General features: G+C 38.8%; 1 protein-coding gene across 1 annotated transcript; it reads right to left on the bottom strand.

The window, feature by feature from the left end:
• Nucleotides 1–5,457: 5,457 nt before the first annotated feature.
• Nucleotides 5,458–12,617, bottom strand: rx1 (retinal homeobox gene 1). Its single transcript, XM_042484019.1, has 3 exons — nt 12,308–12,617; nt 8,337–8,590; nt 5,458–5,983 (listed from the first exon to the last, which is right to left on the bottom strand). Exons 1-3 carry the CDS (start codon nt 12,615–12,617, stop codon nt 5,504–5,506), a joined length of 1,044 nt encoding a protein of 347 aa, XP_042339953.1. The 3' UTR covers nt 5,458–5,503.
• Nucleotides 12,618–24,338: the final 11,721 nt, after the last annotated feature.

Raw genomic sequence — 24,338 nt, 5'->3', positions numbered from 1 at the left:
TTCAGTGGCATCTAGCTGTGAAGATTGCAGATTGCAATTAGCTGAAACTTTCCCAGTTAGAATTCCTTCAGTATGAATTACATGAAATGTGAATTACGAGGTCTCCTCTTTTCCATAACATATCAGGTAATTAAAACCGTTTTTAGAAAAAAGTAAAAATTAAAAAAAAATAAAATTCTGTGTTTTTCCAAAGCCCACGTTTCAGAGGGGCTGCTAACCATGGTGGCCTCTGCAAAAATGTGTAAGGGCTGTACGTGTGCTAACTTCTATTGTTTTGAATGAAGACGCGTGGCAGATGTGCTTATAAACCATGCTGATGCTGTCGCGATGCATTCATGAGCTCCTATTTTTCAGGTTGCTGCACCATAAGATAAACAAAATTCAACTTTTGGAACGCAGCACTGCACACCACATGTCATCTGACAAGAAAGAACCAATAAAAAAAAAAAGTTTCCTGTCTTAGGCAAATCTCAGTCTCTGAGAAGTATTAATGCAGGCCTGGACAACATTTTAGGCCCAAAGGGCAATGATACGGTGCTTGTTATGGTCGCTTAGCAACCTCAGATGCAACTTGGCACAGAGTAGACACCCAGTGCCCGACCTTCCAGGCGGTTGAGATGCAGCATGTGTACGGCCCCTTAGGCCCTATCTATAACCACTGTTTGGTTTGTCAGTTCTAAGCTTCTGTAGGATAGATCGATATGATATAATATGAAAACCCAAAAATCCTCATTTTTAAGGTAATAATACACTAAAGAAAACATACTTATTATATTTCATGTCAGCCCATATAGCCCCCTAAATCCTACACACTGGACCTTTAACCCTTTGAAACCAGAACAAATTAGTTTGATGTCTTTGGATAAAAAAACATGAGGAAAAATGACCAACTTGGCAAGAAATGCCCTACAATTTGCAAGAAATTAGTAAAGGTGACAAGAAAATTAACTGGAAATTAGGGTTGTTTTTTGTTTTTTGTTTTTTTAAAAAGGGGGGAGGTTATTCGAAAACTATCAAAAAAAGAGAAAAAAATTCAAAAATTCTATTTTTAATTATTATAATTTTATATATAAATTGTTTTACAAAAAAAATGCTTGTTTTCAGGTAATTGTTTTGTAACTTTTTTCTAATTTCTTGCTAATTTTGGGCCATGTGTTGTTAATTTGCTCATTGCCTTTTAACCATGTTTTTGAAAGAAATCAAACCAATTTGCTCAGATATCAAAGGGTGAAATAAATGAAGTAATTTTTTTTTTTATTGTACAACAGACATTATTTTTAATCCAGGTCGGGAGAGTTTTTGAGGATTCTGTACATGACTTCAGAACAGTGGTAGGTATTGTTAAATGTTTTTCTGGCTTAATAAAAGATCAACCTTTTCTGAAATTCAACTGCTCAGCTATGAAACTTAAATGTATTTGTAATTCATAAGTGGGGTTGACCAACAAGACACTTCAGGACATCTGAAAACATCTCTCTGTTACATCCTCTGGCCTACCCATATGGCCCTGGTAGTGAGGTCTATCCATCTGTCAAAGAAAGTAATTCACACGCTGAGGAGGCCAGCTAGCACAGCGGCGCTGGTCTCTCTGTGAACATGTGTTGCAGCGGCTGAGCCTGTCGGCCTGCTTGCTTGCCTGGGGGCAATTAGAGAGTCGGGTCCTGCAGCCAGAGGCCCCCCTGGGAAGCCCTGATTGATTGGAGTCTCATCTTCCTAACAGGCTGGCACCCTGCCACCGAACCATGGAACAGCGGAGAGGATTGGGAGGGGTAAAAAAAAAAAAAGAGAGAGAAAGAGCTCTTATATGACACACAGAGACGTGTTAGAAGAAGTGTTAGAAGAAAGGAAAGAAAAATGTCTCTGCCCATGTATGTCAGATGATAACGATTATACTGTAGTAATCTTGGAGTGCTCTTTAGACTTACTGGGGTAAAAAAAAAAAAAAAAACAGTGTGGGAATGAGTGCACAGGTCAACATGAAAGCACCGCAGTGAGAAAGTGGAAATATTCTATCAAACTATATTTATTTTCTTCATTCTTTCCAGAAAATGGACATCAATCAAATCAAAAAGAAAGAAAACAATGATATCACTAAGGACAGATATTACTAAAACATGTAAGAAACAAAACAGCCATACAGAAAAATATCCTGAACATTTTCACATAAAAAAAACCCTAAAACTGTCAAATTTCTAGTGCATTTTTGCCTGTTATCTAACCTTTGGCTTGTTCTTGGTCCAAAATCACATTTACCTAAAAATGCTCTTGATGTGCAAGGTAATCCTCATTTCTTCTATGGTGTGAGGTCCTGGCATCGTCCAATAGGGAGTCTAAACATCACTAACATTAAAAAACAACATGAGAACAAATGACGAGCAGCAGATGAATAACTGTTTTTCCCTCGCTGAGCAGTAACAACAGGCTATAAAATGAAATTACTCTAAAACTTGCTGTTCTTGCTGCTGTAGGCGGTATAGATGTATGACTTGCTGTCAGCACAACTTTCACATATGAAAGTGAAATATTAAAACCATAAAATAGGTAGTCTGGGGGGAAATTTGTCTGTTTAAAAAATATATATATAAAAAGTAAAAAGGAGTCTGAAATTGCACTTTAAGACGAAGGATTTTCTCTCCCTCTTATTCCATAGTAAAGTCAAAAAAGTTACCAAATAGCTCTCCTGCCTGTTGCTAAAATGTACTAAAGACAAATATACTTAGCTCTACTGTTCATTGTGGTTAGGCATCTCTACATTTAAGACAATCAGACAACTCTGTAACAGATGGAAAGGACCAATATTGTGTCTCTAATGACCATAGCAGCTACGATCCATGTTTCTCCTCCTTTGATTGAGAAAGAAAAAAAAACTTCCATGACAAAGTGGTTACAAGGGCCTATTTAGTGCAGCCTGAATCCGTCCCCCCCGCCCCTTCAATTTCAGACAAAGAGGATACACTTGGATCAATTGTGCCGAACAAAGACTAAACTATGTGGGGTGACGCATCACACAGGGTTCTTTCTGCTGCCCTGCACGTACACGCAGCCACCCAACACTGAGCTGCCAACAGGTTTTCTCCTCCAACAGCCACTCAAGCAAAAACAGGGTTACTCCGCTCTCTAGTCTGTATCTCTTTCCTTTATACGTCCTTCAATCTTTAAAGCATCTCAGCAGAAATCTGAAAAAAAGTGTGCAGAATATTTTTTTTGGTATATTTTCAGCCATGGTCCGCTTAGAAGGTGCCATCACATCTCTGATTCTAGTCCAACCAAATGATTATATATTTTACAGCATATATACTGAAAACCACAACATCAGGCCTCATCTTTCTCCAGTCAAACCAGGCTATCTATAAGCTACAGGGTAAAATATCTAAACTAGGCAGCTGGTAAGTAGCAACATATTAACCACACTATTATTGGGAGTTTAGCTGAAAGCCAGTTACACAACTTTTAATAAGTCGACAGATTAGTGAGACATGCGTTTAAGAGTCACAGTCAGTGACGCTGCCCAGATTTTTAAAAGCTGCTCTCACATTAAACGGAGACTTTCATTCACAAAGTCCTCTGAGACTCTGATTAGCTGACCCATGAAAATGTGACAATTGGATTAATTAGTAAAAACATAAACTTGGAGGAAAAAAATGGGGAAAAGGAAAGAATGATCAGCTGAGTGTAGGATGTTTTCTGTGACTCAGTTTTTTAACAATTTGCAGAAATTACAGAAAAGTGATGAGAACAATAATGATCCTCATATTTGGGTGATTTTCACATTAGCTTATTTCCCTGTTCATGAACAGCTGTCCTCTGACACGAGCAATTACAAGAGACATTATATGTTCAATGGACGTTTGCCAGAGTTCCTATAAAGTATGAAAAAGTGTGGAATTCGATTTTAGTAATTTCCAGGTCTGGACAGGTATGGAAAAAAGAGAGTATTGAAGAAGATTTGCATCTCCAAACTATTGCCCCTATTCTGTTTTTTAAAATATAAAATTCTGAATTTCTAAAAAAATTAAAATTAAATTGTTTATACAAGCAGTGTGTTTTTTTTAAGGAGCAGCCGAAATACTCACCACTGTGTGTGAGAGTGCAGCCAGAGGGAGCTTGATGTCATTGAAAAGAAGGCAAGAACTGGCCTCCATCTGAACTGCACATGTTTAGAGCTGTCTCTATGCCTGTACGTCACAGCCTGCAAAACAGCTTTAATCCAAGTGCAAAGATGGATTTTAAAACCATTTGAAGGTCCAGTGTGTAGGATTTAGGGTGAAATGTTTTAAGAAATTGAGTATAATAAGTATGTAATCTTAAGTGTACAATCACCTAAAAATAAGAATCATTGTGTTTTTGTTTCCTTGAAATTACACTGCCTCTAGATAGGGCCATTTGTGATTTTTGCATTAGCCACCATAGTTGGCAGCTCCTCTGTGATGTGAGTGTCAGAATAACACAGTTTTTTGTGTGTGTGTGTGTGTTTTTTTACTGGTTAAAATCACCGGCCCATTTAAAAAAAAAAAAAACAGACCTCTCTGGATAATTCAGCTCCCAGTAAAAACCTCTTGAATGTCTGGATCTTAAGTTATCAGAAAAAAAGGTGAGCACATATTAGCAGGTGCTGGGCTTGTGGCCCTTCACTAATATGCCAAATGGCATCGTAAATCACTGATTTATAACATGAAAAAGCTTTATTTAGTGGTTTTACCAATTTACATCACCTGGTCCGTTTGTTTTGGGGTGGAAGAGACCTCTGTGTATAATTTGGCTCCTAGTAAAAATCTCCTCAAAAGTAAACACTGAAGGAATTCTAACCAGGAGACTTTTCAGGTGGTTGCAATCTGCAATCCTAATTGCTACATGCCATTAAATCGTATACACTGGACCTTTAAATACGTAACAAACAGCTAGCATTTGTGCGCAAATGTCAAATATGGTCTGAAAAATCCAGCGAGACAGCTGGAATTTTAAGTCTGGAAAAGTGTGGAATTTTTAAACAGAAAATATGAAGGAACCCTGGTTTGTGATGTATGAAAAACTGCCTGCATCACTAGACAAGCTGCTGATAAATATGGATAAAACTATAAATTCATCAAAAGGCAGTGCCTGTAAAGATGCCTGTAAAGATGTTATAAAAAGTGATTGTCAAGGAAAAAAAATGGTCACCAAGAAGACATTGGCTTTAACAGCTCCCATAAACAACGCTAAACACTTTTAGATTGGAGGGAGAGCAGATGTCTGGTAATTGGTGCTTTAAAATTAACATTTTAAGAAGACTGTAAAGTTCTCCTGTCTGTTTCATGTCCTTGAGATGAGGAAAAAATAAAAAAGAGTCCAAAGAAAATACTAAAATCCTCAGTTTTCACAGTTCAAATCCATTTCCTTTGCTCTGTGGGTATCTGACGAGTCACTGCCATATTCTCCAACATTTTACTCGGTGCCTGAACCCCAAGAAACAACTTCAACGTCTCCCTTTCCCAGTGTCGTTCACATGGACTGACAGGTGCGTTAGTCACATGGGTTGCCAGGTCTTGTCCATAGACTGGATGTGTTCCTTAGCTTTCATTCTCAGTGCAGCAATACTCGAGCTGCGCTGGTCTACGTCCTCCAGAGGGTATTTATCAGGGTACGGCGCCGTGCACTGGTAAGGAGGAGGAGCCATAGTCTGCATCCCCTGGCCCATGGATGGATGAGGATGAGAGTGAGGATGAGGAGGGTGAGGAGTGGAGTTGAGGAAGCTGTGGCTGGGGTAGCTGGGCTGCAAGCCTTGAGCTGGACCCATGAAGCCCGGGATGCTGTGGACCGGCGTGGCGCTGGACAGAGGAGAGGACAACCAGGGGTCCAAGGGGAGGGAATTGGTCATCGGACCCATGCTGGAGTGAACTGGTGCTGGGCGGTTGAAGGAAAGCATGGGCGAGTCGTGGAGCTTCATGGTGCTGGCATCCATTTTTTCCTGTCGACGCCATTTAGCTCTGCGGTTCTGGAACCAGACCTGAGGGAGAAAATCAAGTTATTAGTTATAAGTGCCTGAATATGGAGGACATAAAACACATTTTCAGGGATCTGACTGTGATTAAAACATTCATTTAAAAGAATTTGTTGTACAGGGATCAGAGTGTACATGTTTCCCGTTTCATCTATTTTTTTCTCTATTAGGTAATGTTAACTAGATGATGTCCATATAATTTTACTCCTTCAAGTATGTGGGAAAAATAAATATGTATGCCCATATTATGCTCATTTTCAGGTTTGTACTTGTGTTTGGAGATTCTACTAGAACGTGAAAAATACCTTTGGGTCAGCTGCTTCTCAAATGGGTTAATAAAAATAAAAAAATAAATATCACAAACAAATAAGACAAATGCAACTGTTTCATTTTCCAGTGAAAATGTACTAAAAAATAAATAAACTCGGGGGCACCCCATATGGCTGAGGCTTCTGCAGCGGCCTGGGTTAGAGTCCGGCCTGTGTCATTCTCCCTTCTCTCTCCCACCTTTCCTGTCCATTTTACGCTGTCCGGTCAATAAAGGGAAAAATACTCCCAAAAATAATCTTAAAAAAAACCAAAAAAAAACGAACTCTCCCCCGCTCCTGAAAGCGGCGGCCCTCGCTGTCAACTTTTTTGCTGTGTCCATGCATGCCATGTAGCAGAAAGAAGTGTCTGCTGCTTGTTACCAGTTGATTTGCTCGTTGTCATCTGTTTACAAAAACACATTAGTTCTGCCTACGTAGTCTACAGGGAAAAAATGTGAACTACTAATTTTGTGTGGAATTATAGTTTATTTTGAAAGTCAAGCTGAAGGCTGTTTAAAATTGGTCCACGGGCCAGATTTTGGACATGTCTGTACTAGAAAATTTTAACATGCTTTAAAGTTCAAAAACTCATTAGTTTTCTCGTACTGGAATGTACTTGTGAGGCCCCCAGGGAGTGAATGAGTACACCATGCTTCCAGGCAAATTTTCATAGTGGCCAAACAGTGTAACTACACCTTTTACACTGATACACGATGCCTTTGGGCCCACGTGGACTTTTTTCCATTGACTTACACTGTGAAAGAGACATTATAAATCAGTTGATAAAATTACTTGAGTGTCGCAACCATCCTGAAATGACTTGTTACACTATCAGGATTTGATCTATTCAGTCCGATAACTGAGAAGCCACACAATTTTATTTCCATTTTCAAGTTAGCTGAGTGCTAAACCAGAAGTAGTCAGCTCAGCTGGCGGAAGTCCCTGGGGTACCTGCTCTATGGGTCACAGTGTGGAAACAGCGCTGATCTTCCAGGTAAGTTTGTAAGTGGCTTCACAGAGGTCCCAGTAACTTGTTCATGGTCACAGTTTCTGAATAGGGACTGTGTACATTTCTCTGTGAATTAAGTGCTTTAAAACTTTTACAGTATTTATATAACACCTATACCTGCTTTATATTATAAAAAGACATGGAGTCTGACTTTTTACAATATGAGACCTTTAAAGTTCAACACACAGAACCACTGTTCAAAGAAAAGTTATTTCTACCTAAAGTCCTACATATTCTACACTGCAGGTCTGATGTGAAGGTGTCACATTAAACAAACATTTCTTGAGATGTTCAGCTTTACTGTTCATTATTTATCATTTCATGATATGTCCACTCGTTGGAAATGTCCCAACAACTTGTTCTCACATATTAGATACTACATATTTAGGTCAAATGATAACAGTTTTTAGTTCTCCAAGAAAACGGAGCAAACTTTAAGCACTGATGAAGACTGTGAGATTCAGATGCTCCTGAAATACCCAGTATTCTGCTTTTGTGCTAAGAGAAATGTATTGCTCTGATTTGCAGTTAATTTAAACCTTCTACTGCTGAACCTGGTTACGTCTCCCAACCTTTAATGTGTAATTTTATAACTGTTTATCAATTAATCAATTAATCAATTAATCTTAAGCCCTCTTGTTTCTCTAAAGAAGCCATCATCCTATTTAATAACAACTCTGTGTGACGTAGACATGTGTGTGTGCGGAAATACTCACCCTGCTTGCGTAACTATCTAGTACAAGCTCCTCACCTGAATACTTGACAAGCCAAATCCCTAAAAGCTTGGCGTGTTTCTGCTGTCCTCAAGAGCACCTCAGCATTTGGAAACACACCAATTTAACTCTTTAGGTTACCCCATGAGCTTGTGGTGCTAATGTTTGATTATTCAACTACAGTGATATAGAAAAACTTAAAAAATACCCTGAACACTTGTTTGTGACAATGGACAAAATATCGTTGGCTTTATCATCGAGAAAAGTGAACATTTTTTTTATGACAAACGATTAATAAACTCATGTGGTGATGTTCTTGTTCCTATTACCTGAACTCGGACTTCCGGGAGGTTCACCTTCATGGCGAGCTCCTCTCGGCTGTACACGTCCGGGTAGTGGGACTTCTCAAAGGCACGCTCTAGCTCGTGCAGCTGGTAGGTGGTGAAGGTGGTGCGGTTGCGCCTGTGCTTCTTCTTGGGCTGATCGTCCTTGCAGGGCTCTGGAGACTTGCCTTCATCACTCTCTACACTCTTCCTCAGTTCACTGAGCTCCTCGTCACACTTGTTTGTGAATAAGCCCGTGTCTGTTTAGCACATGAGAAAAAATGAATTAGGAGTTATGAAATTTGTGATTATCAAAACAATATAAGAACTAAAATTCTGAGGAAAAACAAAAGCAGAGTGGTAAGCTGAAATGAAGAATGTCGTGCCCACTTTCCAGTAGAGCAGACATTAATTTGACACTTGCAACAATAGGCTACTGTAGGTCAGTGAAGCAAGCAATCCCCTGAACTTCAATGAAGCTCAAAAACATTCCTAATCGGATTTAGAAAAGTTGTTTCCAGTGTTGATCTTCTCCAAAGGTAAACTGTCCTCAAAAAGATGTTTGGAAACAAGACTGTTCCCTTTCTTTTTATGGACTGAACTGTGGACCTCACTGTTGTTTCCACTGCATCACATAACAGTATTTACTGTTGACAGTGGACTGCAAAACCTCCAGTTTTGTTAATTCCCACTGAATAGTTGATTTGGATTAAATCAGAAGCCACAAAAAAAATGAACACGTCCTGTCAACATTTGTTCGCATCATCCAGTGATAAGCTACTGTTTACAGACACTACAAGGATTTAACTGCAACTGTCTCTCCTCATAATGCTTGAGGACAAACATCCCATTTAGTCCCTCCTCTCCTTCATTCCTAAGCTCCCATTATATTTTTGAGTATCACTTTAAACAGAGAGAGAGACAGAAAACATCGCACTCAGAGGACTGTATAAAGTCTTTAACCCAGTCAAGAGGAGACTATCAGTCTAACCAGAAAGTAATTGAATTAAACAAAGTACAAAGATGATGATCTGGCAATCAGATCAGTTGCTCTTGTGAAACAGCTCCAGACCTCAATCAGGTACCTACATCATTCTGCATGTGTTGCATAAGATTTCAATTACACAAAGTAGATTAAATTGACTTTCTCTCTCGATAGTAAAAGTTGGCAAATTTGGTACCAAAGTGGAAAGAATCAATTGCGGGGCACCCAGTTATAGCTGCCTTAATTTGCAGTTTATTAACATAAAATAAGTTTCTGGAGTCAAGAATCAACTTTGACATTAAACTTCTTTAATATTAATCATCCTGATTTTAGTTTGTGTTTTTGAGGTTTTCTCAGCATCGTTGTTGGATACATGTTGACATCTTTCTAGTCCACCTGTCATTGCTTCAGTAAATCAACTGACAGTATACAAATTTAAATGTGAGCATGTGTCTGTGACTGAGATGTGTTGATGGAGATAAAGGATGTGGGGGTCATTGTGGTCTTTCAACTGGCAAACAGGAGCGGAGGCAAAGCAGGATTTTTAGGGACTTCATTTATCCACCTCTCATTAAGCAGCTATGACAAAGGCCAGGCTCTGACAAAGGCAGAGGTCAGGTCTGGTTCAGTGACCAGCTCTTGGCTTGTCAGCCCATCACAGCCACTGGTCTGAAGGCTGCCCACTGTTTATCAGCCAGCAGAACATCTCAGCTCAAAGAGGAGGGGGCGACTGACACCAGACACAGAAAAGTTGCTCATTCAGGGGGAACTGGGCTGACTTCACAGGATAGTTACATACAAAAGAGTGATGTCACTGGTGTTGACATACGTTAATCAAGAAAAACGAGGGTCCGTCTGGACCTAGAGACTGATTTTGGACAAGATATATCCACCTCGAGTTCATGGAAATTACTTTTTTTTTTTTAATGTCAAAATCACCAACCACCTGCCAGATCCTGCATATGAAAATAGCTTCAGATTAAATGTGATGAATTTTATTCTGAGACAGAATGATAACAATAACACCCGAATGAACGACTGTACAATCTAATCTGCACAGAAGAGAAGATTAGGGGAATTCCACAAGGGGATGGGATTGGGTTTGGGGACATAAACCCCCTACACCATCTTGTCCTGTGATTTATCTCTCAATCTCAGTCCACACAGTTCACACAGTTAATGCAACAGGCTCTGCATGGCAACAGTGATTGTGAATCTGCATGTAAGCGCTTTATAATGAAAGCAAAGAAATGCTGCACCGACACATTCAGTCCAGTGGTACCTAACCTTTATTTAAATGGGTCAGATTTGTAATTATCATCTGCCTTTGTCTGTCAAACAGGATATTATATCAAAATGATGCTCCATTTATTGTTTAATTACATTTTGTCAATGCCATTGCAGTTAGTGATACCTCCTTTTACGTGTCTATTTGCATAGAAGAATTGGATCTGATTGATCTATTTTGCATTTTAACAGGAGGTTGTGCTCGCTCTTTGTTTTGTGTGATAGTTGTATTTGTTTGTCTGAATTTGTTGTTGTAGCCATGTTTTATGCTGCCCTCTTGGCCAGGTCACTCTTGGAAAAGAGATTTTAAATCTCAATGAGTCTTTTACCTGGTTAAATAAAGGATATATATATATAATTACTGAATGGGCACTGGCACAAGGGCCCAAAGTATGAGTTGGGGCCCCTAGCCCTCACCTGCCAAATGTTACTGAAATTAACACAAGTACTGAACAGGAAGAGATTTTAAATGACCACAAAAAGATGCAATACAAACTGCAGAGGCACAACCTAACCAAAAAAGCAGCAAAACAACCACAAAGACACAAAATGACCCAAAGGCCACTAAATAAGTTCAGAGACACAAAATGAGCAAAAAAATACACTAAAGAGATGCTCAGAGACACAAAATGAGCAAAAAAAAGGCACTTAATAACCCCAAACACACACAAAACATCCAAAAGGACACTAAATAACTAAGAGATACAAAAAAGACACTAAACAAGCTCAAACAGACACATGATGAACAAAAAAGACACTAAATAAGAACAAAGGGACACAAAATAACCAAAAAGACAAAAAATAAGCTCGATAAGACACAAAATGACCAAAAAAGAGACCCTAAATATGCTCAATGAGACACAAACGATTACAAAAACAGTTTAAACAACCACAAAGAGACACAAAATGAAGAAAAAAGACATGAAAGTAGCCCAATAAGACACTAACTGATAAAAAATTACAAACAGATTCATTACAGCTACAAAAAGATGAAAACAACACACAAAACGAGGCAAAACAGTTAAGTGTGAAATCAAGTGTGAATGTCTTGCTGTCATGTAGGAGAGATGGGGGGCCTTTTGCATATCTATGCCCAGGGGCCCATTGTTTGATAAACCACCCCTGGATATTTGTGTCTGAAATTGTTTTTAAGCTGTACGTTTTAGTCATATGTCTTTTTAGAGTATGCTCTGTGTGTTACACATGCTGTTTGATATGCTCCTTCCTTATCTTATAATAATTTTCAATGTAAACAGCATGAACTCACATTTATGATCTGAAGTTTTTCGTGAGTTCACAAGTTGATTCTGGCTCTTGAATAAACCATGAAAGTCTGATTCTGTGTTGGCGGTGTCCAGTAAACTTTAGAGTCAGTTATTATGTTTGCTCGCAGGCATCAATACTCCAACTTGAGTGCAGCACAATCAATTAAATCTAATCCAAGTCAAATCTCAGTAACACTGAAGTCAGTGCTCATACGTATCCAGCCTTCCCCGAGCAGAGGTGCTGCTGATTGATCAATAATCTAAACCATCTCATATGTTTTGAGGCAAAAGATCAGATGATTCACCGACTTTTTCCTCAATAACAAACTTTGAAGCAAGAGCTGCATTGAAGGAAAGTTAAAAACAGGTGGTGTGAAAATCTTAAAGGTGATGTTACTGCAGAAAACATGACTGAGATCATCAGCAGTAGCCTGACTCACCATGGTACTGCTGCTGCTGCTCTGTGCTGCTGTTCCTCAGAGAGGAAAGGTGCCCACTGTAGGTTGGGTGTGACGTGGACTCCTGCTGCCGCCCAGGCTCTGCCAGGCCATCAATGTCCACTTTATGGGGTCGTGGGGCCCCAGCAGGACTGAGCAGGGGGTCCTGGTCTTTACTGAAGCCCAGGATGACATCAATGCTGTGGACGCGGCCCCCCACAGCGACGCCGCCACCTTTCCCCATTTCATGGAAGTTGCTGGGCGAGAGGCAGCTGTCTTCCACCATGCTCATGGTATCCAGTGATAAATGCATTCGAGCGTCTGGGCACTGCAATCAGAGGAAAACGGTTTAAGTGAAGGAGTAAAGATACAGGAGTGATACGGGAGTGGGTCAGAGATCACCTGGTTACCTTAGACGACTCTGTGCATCCATCTAAAACCGCTTATCCTCTGCAGGATCACAGGGGGTCCAGAGTCTAATTCTGAGACTCTGAGAGCTACACAACAGAGTACTGATGACACAAGTTCCTTAATCCATACTTTTTATCACTAATACTGAATCATCAGGACCAATGACCCTACAGTGTTGTTTGTGAATAGAATAGAATTAACCGCATTAAAAAAACACAAAATTTCCCTTTTTATATAAAACAAGTATTTCTCACCAAAACTAAACCAGGATTTACTACTGTGTGTACTGGTGGAATGTAATTAAGTACATGTACTCAAATAATTCACTTAAGTACAATTAATGTATTTTACTTGAGAATTTCCAATTTTTGCTGGAGATTTAGGTTATTAATACAAATAAATTATGATGTATTAAATGAATAAAGATAACACTTTTGATTCCTTGGTCAAATTCACAAGCAGCCTGGTAGTAAAACATTAAGCCCACCTTTACTAGACTGAGAATTAGAGCGGTGTTCATCAATATTATAATTCAATAATACAATAGCCCATATAATAGTCTGAAACGGCCCATTCTGCATTATTAGTACTTTTCCTTTTTGTTCTGTTGAATATATCTCAATTATAATGATTTTTTTTTTTACTTAATTTGAATACAGGACTTTTACTTGCAAAAAAGTATTTCAAACTGTTGTATTACTACCTTTTCCAAAGTAAAATTTCTGAATACTTCTTCCACTTCTGACTGTGTGTAAATGAAAGTCTCTCTCTATTGAAATAAAAACACAACTTTTTTTTTTTTTTACATATTTAGACTTCAGTAACACATATCTCAACATTAAACTCATTATTTAGTAGTGCACATCACTTGACAGTCTAAATAGTGTTGATATTATGTTTGGTGAGTATCGATTGTAACTGTAGCAAAGGTTCCAAATCTTTGGAGCAACAAATGTTCATCCAGGAACAACAAGTGTGATGTCTGCAGATACTGTTTCTATGAAGCAGTCCATTTACATGGTATCAGTGTTAATGCATGTTGCTGTAGGATAAAAGAGGTTTATGTCCTGGAAAAGATGATGGAAGATGAAAAAGAGCCTTGTAGCCAAATGTGGGACATCACATTGTGGTTAATATACACTTCAGTGATTGTAATTAAAGTATTGTACGCAAAATTGATTCTGCATTCTCTCATCTATTGTTTGTTTTCTGCTATGACATAGAAATAAATCTACAGACATGTGAAGAGCAGATATCAGTCACGCACACATAGAGGAGTATGATAGAAGAGTAGCAGTGTGTGTTTGCTCAGTGCATCCTGAGATTTACCTTCTCAGCACACCGCTATCTTTATACACTCACACTTCTCCTGTTGTATGACCAGTGACACAGCTGAAGTTCAGTAACAGTGAAAAGTATGACAACCATAAAACAAGACGGTGGTGGAGCTTACCTTTGGGAAGTAATTACGCTGAACTGTTAAAGTTGCTGATGCCAGTGCCACCTGTTCCTCTCTCCTTCAACTTCACTCTTCCCAGATCCGCAATGTGCACCGCTTGCAGTCACTCAGCCGGCTCTGCTTACCTCGCATCTCTCTGAATAATTTTTCTGTGTGAGAAACAGTCCTGACAGAAACACTCCAGTAAAATGCAACTGAATAAAGCCGCAAAAAAGTGCAAAGAGCGTTCAGCAGCTGAGTTCAGACGCCATGCGCTCCAGCCCAGAGAGGAGAGTGCAGGAGGAGAAAGACAGAGAGGGAGACAAAGCTAAGGGGGCGTAGGAGGTGAAACGAGGGGATTAGGAGAGGGTTATTAATTGGAATCCTTCCCCTATAAGAGTGATTGGCAGCTGGTTTCTGCTCAAGTAATTGTTTTAAATGTCATTTTCATTCACCCCAACAGCAGGAGGTTCAGGCTAATGAAGCCTGGACAAGACTTTCTTTCATAAATTTATTGTTTTAAAAACAAAAGAGCCACTGAAAGTTTTCACTGAGCACAACCAGCAACTACATGAAAAGAAGAAACTTTGAAATGATAACACACAAGGTAGAAACTAGACTAGCTTCATGTTGATGTGGACCTATTCATTTATAATAAAACTTTTTTAAAAAGTATAATCCCAAACATAGCTTTAATTTAGTAAACATCAAATTATTTAAGTTTGTGCACATTATGAGCAAAACACTATATGAGATTAATTATTTTAATTCTGCAGTAATTTACAAAACTCAACAGTCATGTCTCTTTTTCAGGAATCATGACCCTGTTACTCAAGATAATCTACAGACCTTATGTGAGCAGCACTACTTTGTCAATTACATCTGCCAACCAGATCACCACACAGAAGGAAGCGTGCATCTACTCATGGACAAAGGCTCATGCTCGCAGCAGCACAAGATGTACTGTGATATATTGTGTTACGGTTGACGGTTGTAGTTCAGATGAAAGGAAGGTAATTCCTATGATAGTGCTCACAACAAAGTCTGGGGAATATTTTTTTGTTATTATTATTTATTTTTTAAAAAAGAGATATTAATGTTGAGTTTTTGCGAAGGTTTTTGTCTCGGGTGGGTGGCACTTTAAAGGTCACTATACAACTGGTTCCATTAAGTTCAAGAGAAGGCAGACATCTCTACGGCCAATATCTCCATCACACAGCAAACTCACACCAACACAAGAGTGATAAATACCACTACAGGTAAAAGCCTTGTAATGTTGCTGTTATCTGCTTTTGACAATGATGATATGATGATAATAAACAGACTCCTCAAGGTTGTGATGCTTTATGTTAATGGGAAACAAAACCTTGCTGCTGCTTCATTAGCTTCACATACTTTGAAGTTGCTTCTTTATGTACTGGAGCCCAAAACTGTTTGCTAGCAGCCTTAGAGCAGTGCCATTGACCCCAGCTTAATGTCACAGAAATCAGCCGCGACTCTAAAGTCCTAAAGAGATTACCCATGACCTCAAACATATCTAAAGATAAGTTAGAAAAACATCGATTTAACAGCTGATTCAGTTTCAGTCTTTTCTATCAGGAGAATGAGTACATAACAAAATCTAAATGTGGTCTGCTGAGACACAAAACAAATAAAAAAAGATAATTTTTTAAAAAGTTTGGATTTCATGGGTAAAGTAGAAATTTAATATAATAAATTCTCAGAAATGAAATGTAAAGTGTGTTCTTCAGATCAGACAATCTGTGATTTCAGAATGTCTTTATCTTGTTTTTCTATCTCTGCTCAGTTAAATTCACCCCCTTAATGTGCTTTACATGTCAACCTCAGCGTTTACCATGAACTACATTACATGTAAGACCTCCAACACATCAAGAAACCTCAGTTTAATGTTAACTGGTACTAACTTAAAACATGTGCCAACTGGTAGAAAACTTGTTAACGCAACCCTGTCTTCTAGCACTTATGTTTGTAAATCACTTAACCTTTTTCATAATTAAGTTGCATTGAGAACATAATCAACAACTTGATTGTGTTCAAAGACTACATTTCCTTGAGTCATTGAAAAGGTGCCCACGGTGGATGGCGGATATACGAAGTGCAGGACTGTGAAACCAGAATTCCACATTTGTGTTCAGATCAGGGTTCCTGCAGACTATTTAAGACTTTTTAAATGCCTTTCTGACTTAAATTTAGGACTAATTTCACAATAACCAAAATAACAAAACAAAGTAACACACAAAAATGGGGGTTTTGGCCAATTTTGGCCAAATGTTTAATGTAATTTAAAACATGATTTTTGTTGGTTCCACTACCCTGATAAATTAATTAATACAAGTGGCATTTGTTTTTTAAAAAAATAGATTTTAGAGATATAAAGAGATATGTGTTACTGATCATTTTGATTTTTTTAAAGTGCAACCTTAGAAATCAAAAGATTAATAGAAACTTTCCTTCCACGGCCCAAAGATTTTTTAAGAATTCTGAAAGATTGATTTAAGACATTTTAATACTAATTAAGGCCTTACTTTTAGATTAATGAATTCAATGCCTTTTAAGCCTATTTAAGGATCTGCAGGAATCCTGGTCCAGATTCCTGTCTGTGGCAGCCCAGTAACCAAAAGAAAATGTTGACATTGTACGTCTCTGCAAACCACCAATATGTTACATCTGCACATTTCATATGTATTATATCATTTCTTGAGTGGCGTTGTGGAGGGGCTGACTTTGACTTTGGATGAGGTGGATGGTGTGATATCTAGGTGAGACAGCTGACAAGATGCAGACCACTGTTTAAGACCAATTACCACAACAATGCTGTTTTTTGGCTAGATATTGGCAGCATTTTCAGTGGTGATTGTGCCATCAAAACCTGGTACTTCCTAATGCGACATCAGCAGCATTTCCAGCTACTATTGTTGCAACAATAACAAGAATTTTAAACTAAAACATGATCTTCTTCTAACCATAACCAAGTGTTTTTTTGTGCCTAAACCTAACCACATGTTCACCACAGCATCATTGAAACATAAAGGAATGTAAAGTTGCCAACATTTATTCTGGCAATAGGGCTGTCTGTGGCTAGATTTAGGCAACAAAAGCATTTTAGATAACATTTGGAAAACATTGTGATTTTAGATATAAAAAAGGATGTTGTCCATGTCTTCAGTTTTAACGGTGATTTCAATATCTATGAAGTGAAACAAAATTGCAATCTGGGTGGTAAGAAATCAAGATAATCTGGCTGTTCTTTTCTAGTGTCTTCTGATGCATATAGATTGTCATGAAGGTACTGCATGCTTGCTGAATACTAATAGCTCTTCGATACCACTGTTCTGCAAGCAGGACACTCATTACAAACTGATGCTGTGCAGCCAAACCAAGCAAAAATCTATCTTAAATTCTGGTGGAAATCTCAAAGTTTACAAAGATATCAGATTTATCAACCTGAATTTTAGGAGAAAACATCCAAAAAATGATGCACAGGATAGCTGGAATACTTTCTACCTGGTGGGACGGTGCATTCCTAAATAAGACATTGAGTCTACAAATGACAGTTCATTGGAATAACTCAAACTGGAGAAGAGAGGGTGGCAGAGAGTAGATGACTATAAAATCAAGTCTTCCTATAGGTCAAACTGTGGCTGCAGCAGAGAAGAAAAGCTTAACATAATTTAAGATTTCAAAAGTAGCAATGGAAGATTATTAGGCCTCAACAATCCTTCGTTCCCATTATCAACAGTCTGTTTGCAAAATGACTCTCACTGCCAACAAGCTTACAGAGTAATGATAGTCTAAGGTGCTCGTTTATCCCCTCATGATTTCGTTAATACATTTTTGTCCTTCCACTGTTTCTCTGTTATCCTAATTGTGCATAAATTGGTTAAGAAGGAGCAGTGCAGTTATCAAGCTGCTTAGTTTTATCAGATGACAATGTAAGTCCCCCTGATCCTATTAGAGGTAAAAGCAGCTAACGTGTAAATGCGCAGTGTCAGCTTACTGGGGGAAGTGGAGAGAGACGATGGGGGGTGGGAGAGGGGTAGGAAGGGGGAGAGAAAGGGTGGTGTAAGGGGGAAGGTGAATTCATGTGATTCTCCGGTTCTGTCATGCAAAAGCACACAGTGGAGTCTGACTGTAGCCGAAGCAGCACATAGATCAATGGTTTATGCCCAGACCGCATTAATAACTGAACTGTATTGCTTTATTATCCTGTTTGTGAAATCAGCGGTTCTGCATTTGGTTTAAGTGTGATTTAACTCACTTTTTGTCTGATTCTTAAACCATTTTGCCAATATTTGTGGCTTTGATGAAACAGATTGGTGTAAACTAACAATTGCTTAGTGTTACATTAACATACTTAATTTGTTCAAACTCCATCTCAGCTTGCTAGCTACCTTCTAGCAAGCAATTTAACATCCACTTAATCCTAATAATATAATGCTGGTGGCGTTGTCATGAACTGTAAAATTGCTAGCAGGACTGTTTCCCCCATAGGAGTGATTTGTTTCATCAGCAGACATGAAGACCTGCGTGAACAGCACCGATATTTTTGTTGTAAATGTCAGTCCAGCTTTCTTTGAATGCAGGATCCCCATTCATGCATTTTAAAATTTGTAATATGTGTGCTTAAACTGACACCATGAACATCCACATGCCCTCACATAGCCTACGCTATGGCATTTATTTAGTCTTAAAATCTGAACACATAGAAACAAGCCATGTGCACAAGATATAAGTGCACAGTGAAAAAAAATCCTCAAGAGGGAGCATTTACAAAAAACAAGAGAAAAAGGACACCCAATCATTGCTTGACACAAGATAAGACAGCGTACGAAGGATAGTTCCATCTCTGTGTGAGTTATTGGGAAATATTAATGTTTCTTGAAAATGAAGATTTTAGCATGTCAGCACTGCGCAGGCATCTCAAGACGTTGGGGCTGTTCGGGCGGAAAGCCCAATCTGACGCACTCGCTTCCTGCAGGAGCACTTAACCCAACATGGGATGCTGTATGGGTATAAATGTATGCATTTGAAATGCATCCATGCCAGCTCAGCGGTGACTTAATGGACTGTCCAACACCTGCTCAAAATCCTAAATCCTCAAGGAGTACAACTGAGGCAACAGAGCCTTCTTAGACAAGGCTTGCACACAAATATAGGCCCCAACTTCTTATGGCATGTCGATTTATACACAAACTACAGCCATATGTTATATATGTATTAATGGTGGAGTTGGTTCAGTTGCCTCAGCTGTACTATGCATTATAAGGAAGTAAAAACAGATTAATTGCCATAGCGCCATCTTTTACTGTCTTATCTAGTATTTAGCAACAATTGCTAATCCTGATCCCATAATTCCAAGATCTTTTCTCATTATTATGAGACCTTTCTAGTAATTACAAAGCCAAAAATGTCTTACTTCCATGTGTAAAACACACTGGATCTTCAACTCTGCTTCTGCACTGTTGGGCCCATAGCAGCAGAAATTGTGTTGCTCCACAAAGTTACAAAAAAATAATAATAATTGCGTTGCTCCTGTTATCGGGCCATAAGGATCAAATTCCAATAATTGAACAAATCAATTTGTGGGAGTTGTGATGTTAAAAAAATGTATCTACTGGTTTACAGACGTCCTTTTCACAATGTAGGTCTGTGGGAAACAGAACAAAATCTGACAGACCCTGGAGCTGTAATGCAGTGGTTTGACCACTCTTTCAAATTGGCTTAAAAGCACACCACTGTCCCTGGGGGCTTGGCCTCTTTGCCCTTCTGAAAATCCACTGTCCACTGTGGTCTTGGTCCGCTCTCTCCCTGTTTTGTAATTCTCTTTCCCCGCCCTGCCTCTCCGCACGTTGCCTCCCTCATTAGCTATAAAGAAAACCAATGTGTTTAATTCAGATTGTGATATTTTTTCTTTTGTTTGTAAAATAAGTAGTCCCACATTTACATATATGATTGAAAATTCACCCAAAACAAAATGTGGTACTATTGTGCTGTGTACTGTTGTTTACCCATTTTGGGAAGTTGGTCAGTCACCTTGTCACGCACCTCTAATGTCAGACTATGACCAAGAGACAGACGGCTGTTCTTAACCTTATTTAGGTAATTGAATTACAGCTGACCCCCCCAGAATAAGCTTTCACATTGTACAGACAGTGACAGCATGTGTAGATTCACCTGGTCTGCCAAGTTAACTGATACTGACTCTCTCATATAATAAAAAAAATGTATTTAAGGTCATATCATTCTCACCTTGGCACAGTTTTATCCTCATAGATTTGATATCAGCATTGATACCAGCAATATATGTTACAGGTTGGGTTGTTCCTCTTGAAATATTAAATTCAATTTGTTTGGTTTTTTTTTTTAAAAAATGAATAAATATTGTGTTAACAGTTACACGAACAGGACCATAACAGAGATAATTATGTGTATAAGAAAAGTTTGACATTCCAGCAATAATATCATCTCTGTCACCACTCCTTAGTGGTAAAACACAATCCATGATGCATTTGGACGGTCCTAGCCTGGCCTACTTATCTATAGTACAGCATTTTCTTGGATAAACTTACTACACACAGGTCTTAATTTTTAAGAGCTTTTACTGGGAACTTGAATCTTGTACACGTTGACGTATGGCCAGACTACTAATGCAAAAATCATTATGTTCACACCTGCAACTGCTGACCTGGGTCAAATTAACAAGATGTAGAAAGCTGCTTATGTTGACGAGTGGGTGCTGACTGACAGCGCCTCTCGTAAGTGTTAAAGTCTGGTCATTTGAAGAGAAATATTGTATATATATATATATATATATATATATATATATATATATATGTATACATAAACAACAGTTTGCATACACTTGTCACTCCCCTTACTGCTGCTTCTCGTGTCCTGCATCTCAGTCTCAATATATACATGCACCTGTGCCTCCTCATGCTTGTTATGTTGACAAATTTGACCAAATTGCCAAAGACAAAAATAAAGACATTTTCTGTATATTTTTATTTTATTTTAGCTAGTTTTGTAAGTACATTATCGCTTCAGTTAGTCCTTTTTTCCCCCTAAATTCTAGTTTCTATTTTTATTTCAGTTAATTAAAATGTTTATTCAAACCAAGTTTTAGTTTTTAGTTTAGCTGGAGTTAACTATGATAACTTTGGGGGCGCCTGGTGGCTCAGTGGATGTACAGAGGCTCTGTCCTCGCGACAGCGGCAGTGGGTTTGAATCCGGCCTCGGCCCTTTGCAGCATGTCTCCCCCTCTCTCCCTCCCCCTTTCACTCTCACACTGCCTGTCAATTAAAGGCATTTAAAGCCCAAAAAAAAATCTTTAAAAAAAAACAAAACTATGATAACTTTGACTGATACTTGCATTTCTTTTCACCTCCACAGCACTGTGTTAGCGACAAGGAAAGATCTTAAGGCACATATTATCATTCTGCTATAGGGCAAAAAAAAATACATACACAATACATTACATATATAATTATGTCGGGCGGTGCTGAGCCCAGGATGTAGCGATGTCGCTCTTAATAACTGGTGCCATAGATGAGGCCTTACTATACTTTAACTCTGGAGGAGCTCACTGGGCGTGTTTAAACCAAAGGAAAAATTTGCTAGCTGGCTGTGGCTCTAGCAGATCATTATTACTCCAATATTGCAGAAGCTTGAGTGAAGTGGAGCAGCTCCGTACGTTAAACAGCAGTTTAACACACAGATCATGCTATATAGCCACTACAGTCTCCTCTTTGCACTTTTACACAGAACTAAATAACGGAGGCATCCTTCAGCTCCAGTGTGTGATTGTTCACTGCATCCCACAATCGAAAGAGGCATGACAAGCTCGACATGTAACAATGTGTGACCTAGTCTGCACTTACGATGACATCAGATGTTAATAACAATTATTTACCTTCTCTGTTATATGGCGGCTGATCTCGTCCTCTGCTCACAAATCTCATTGTTTTCCTAATACGTGGACATTTATGACATTTATTCCTCTTTGAATTAGTCACTAATAATTAGTCACTAATCTCCCAGGGTGTGGTCGCCAACGTAATACATGATCAAAACACCTCCCCACCCATGGTCACGCCTTTCTGGCTTTACATTTAACACAAACCTCATTTAGATGCCGTTGCTAACTCAGTCCCTGGCTCAGAGGCGAGACAACTTTGTCTTCCCTTTCTGTAACTAGACGCTATATACAGAACAGCGAGGCGACAAAAGGACGTCATATGCCCACCTTGAACTTATCATCACAAATTGGTGATTGGTGAGTACTGGTCAGGTTGAACAGGGCAGTGATCTTTTGATGGCTTACACATGAGCAAGTTTCTGAAGCAGAGGAAGGCACCTGTCCGTGACTGAACAGATGCTCATTTGATTCAGTTTTCTTGGAAGAGAATCTTATGTCTAAAACCGATTAGCTCATATGAGCTCCTTTCCGTTGACCTAAGACCTTTTGAAGTGACCACAATCTACTTAAAACTAACCAAGATAAGCCTCATGAGGTTTGTACGCAGTCCTTTTCAAACTGCTGCACGTTCAGAAACTGTCAGGTGCCGCATTGGCTCCAATCAGAGTCGTACAAAGGCCCCTAAAACGGCTTACATTGTGCAGTCGCTAAGCTGTATAAGTGGTAGAACAGTTACACTCTTTTAGTTTGTTGTCTTTGCTCTGTAATCCAGCAAACTGGATATGATAGACAGCAGTGACTAAAAGGGAAAATGAAGACTCTCAGCTTTGATTTGGGGCACATTTAAACAACTGAACCCGACCGCCCCTCTTCATCATTACTTACTACAAAATAAATCTCTAAAAGACATCTGAGACCAGACTGAAGGCAAAGAGCCTCAAAAACCAGCAAAAACTGAGAGTGGCTGAAGTACAGGCAAAGCATCACCAAAGAGGATCTACAGATGTCTAAAGGCCATAGACTTCAGCCAAAGCATTTACCACAAAATATTAAATAGGATGGTTAAGAAATACTTCACCTGCAAAGTGAGCAATTGTATATCAGTTATTCACCATGTGTTTCCTTGAAGTCGTGGAGAAGACTTGCATACCTCCATGGTAGATGTAGAAACCCAAAAGGGAAGACATTCTTGATGACCTGGATTAAAAGGGATCCATGCTGAACAACAGCTAAATTATATCAAAGCATCCTTTTACAAACTCTCACACAACTCAAGCAGTGTGTCCAAGTCTCATATACCCAGTTGTATGCTCAGTACTTCCCAAACACATGCATCTTCACTTAAACATAAACTTATGATTTTAACTTATGACAAACTTATGATTTAAAATAAGTCAGTGCAAATAGTCTCATACTCGGTTGAGTCACCTGGGCACGTGCATCACCTGAATACAAGCAAAGCCCATCGTGCTTATGCATGCTTAGGGTGCATGCACTACTATTGTCAAAACGGTTTTATATTGTCATGTGTGCATGTGTTTGCGGAAGCACTGAACATACGACTGAATAAATGAGACTGAAATATACTGCAGGAATTGTGTGAGAGTTTATAAACTGATGTTCTGAAATGTTTTTTGTTAAACGTCCCTTATGACTTCAATTCACAAAGAATGTTCACCCCATTTGATGTCTTTGCTCACCGTGAGAGCATGCAAGAAAAACTTTTTTTTCCACAAATTAAATATAACAGCGAGTAATTGGTATACCGAATTGAAAGAAAAATGGTTATTTTGTGGGTGAAGTATTCTTTTAGAGGGTTCTTTATTTGTCCAAGTATAGGTTATCCACTAATAATTTGGGTGCTACTTGAGAACTCAGACATTAACATTTGGGTACCAGGATGAAAGCTTTGCCCTTATGTTCCGGCATCAGTGCTATAAAAATACACACTAATAAACAGCAAAAGACAAAAAACACTGGTATTCTGAGAAAAATATCTTTCAATCAATAATATATAACCTGCCATCAAAGATGGCAAATCTTTTATTATCTTTTTCTATTTTTTTTTTTTACATTTGGTTCATTTATAAATCCTTGTCCAGAAAATTGCTGCTCATCCCATCGGAGCTTCAGGAAAACACAGAGCAGATTGAACAAATCGTGGAGGACCCTCGCTCTCACTGACGAAGGATCAAGCCTCAATTTGGGGTCTGTCTCCTGGGACAGAGACAAATACCAGGCTTACG

Source organism: Plectropomus leopardus, chromosome 3, assembly GCF_008729295.1.
Source record: "Plectropomus leopardus isolate mb chromosome 3, YSFRI_Pleo_2.0, whole genome shotgun sequence".
NCBI lineage: Eukaryota > Metazoa > Chordata > Actinopteri > Perciformes > Serranidae > Plectropomus > Plectropomus leopardus.
The sequence above is the reverse complement of the archived record's forward strand: the minus strand, read 5'-3'. Positions and strand labels throughout refer to the sequence as shown.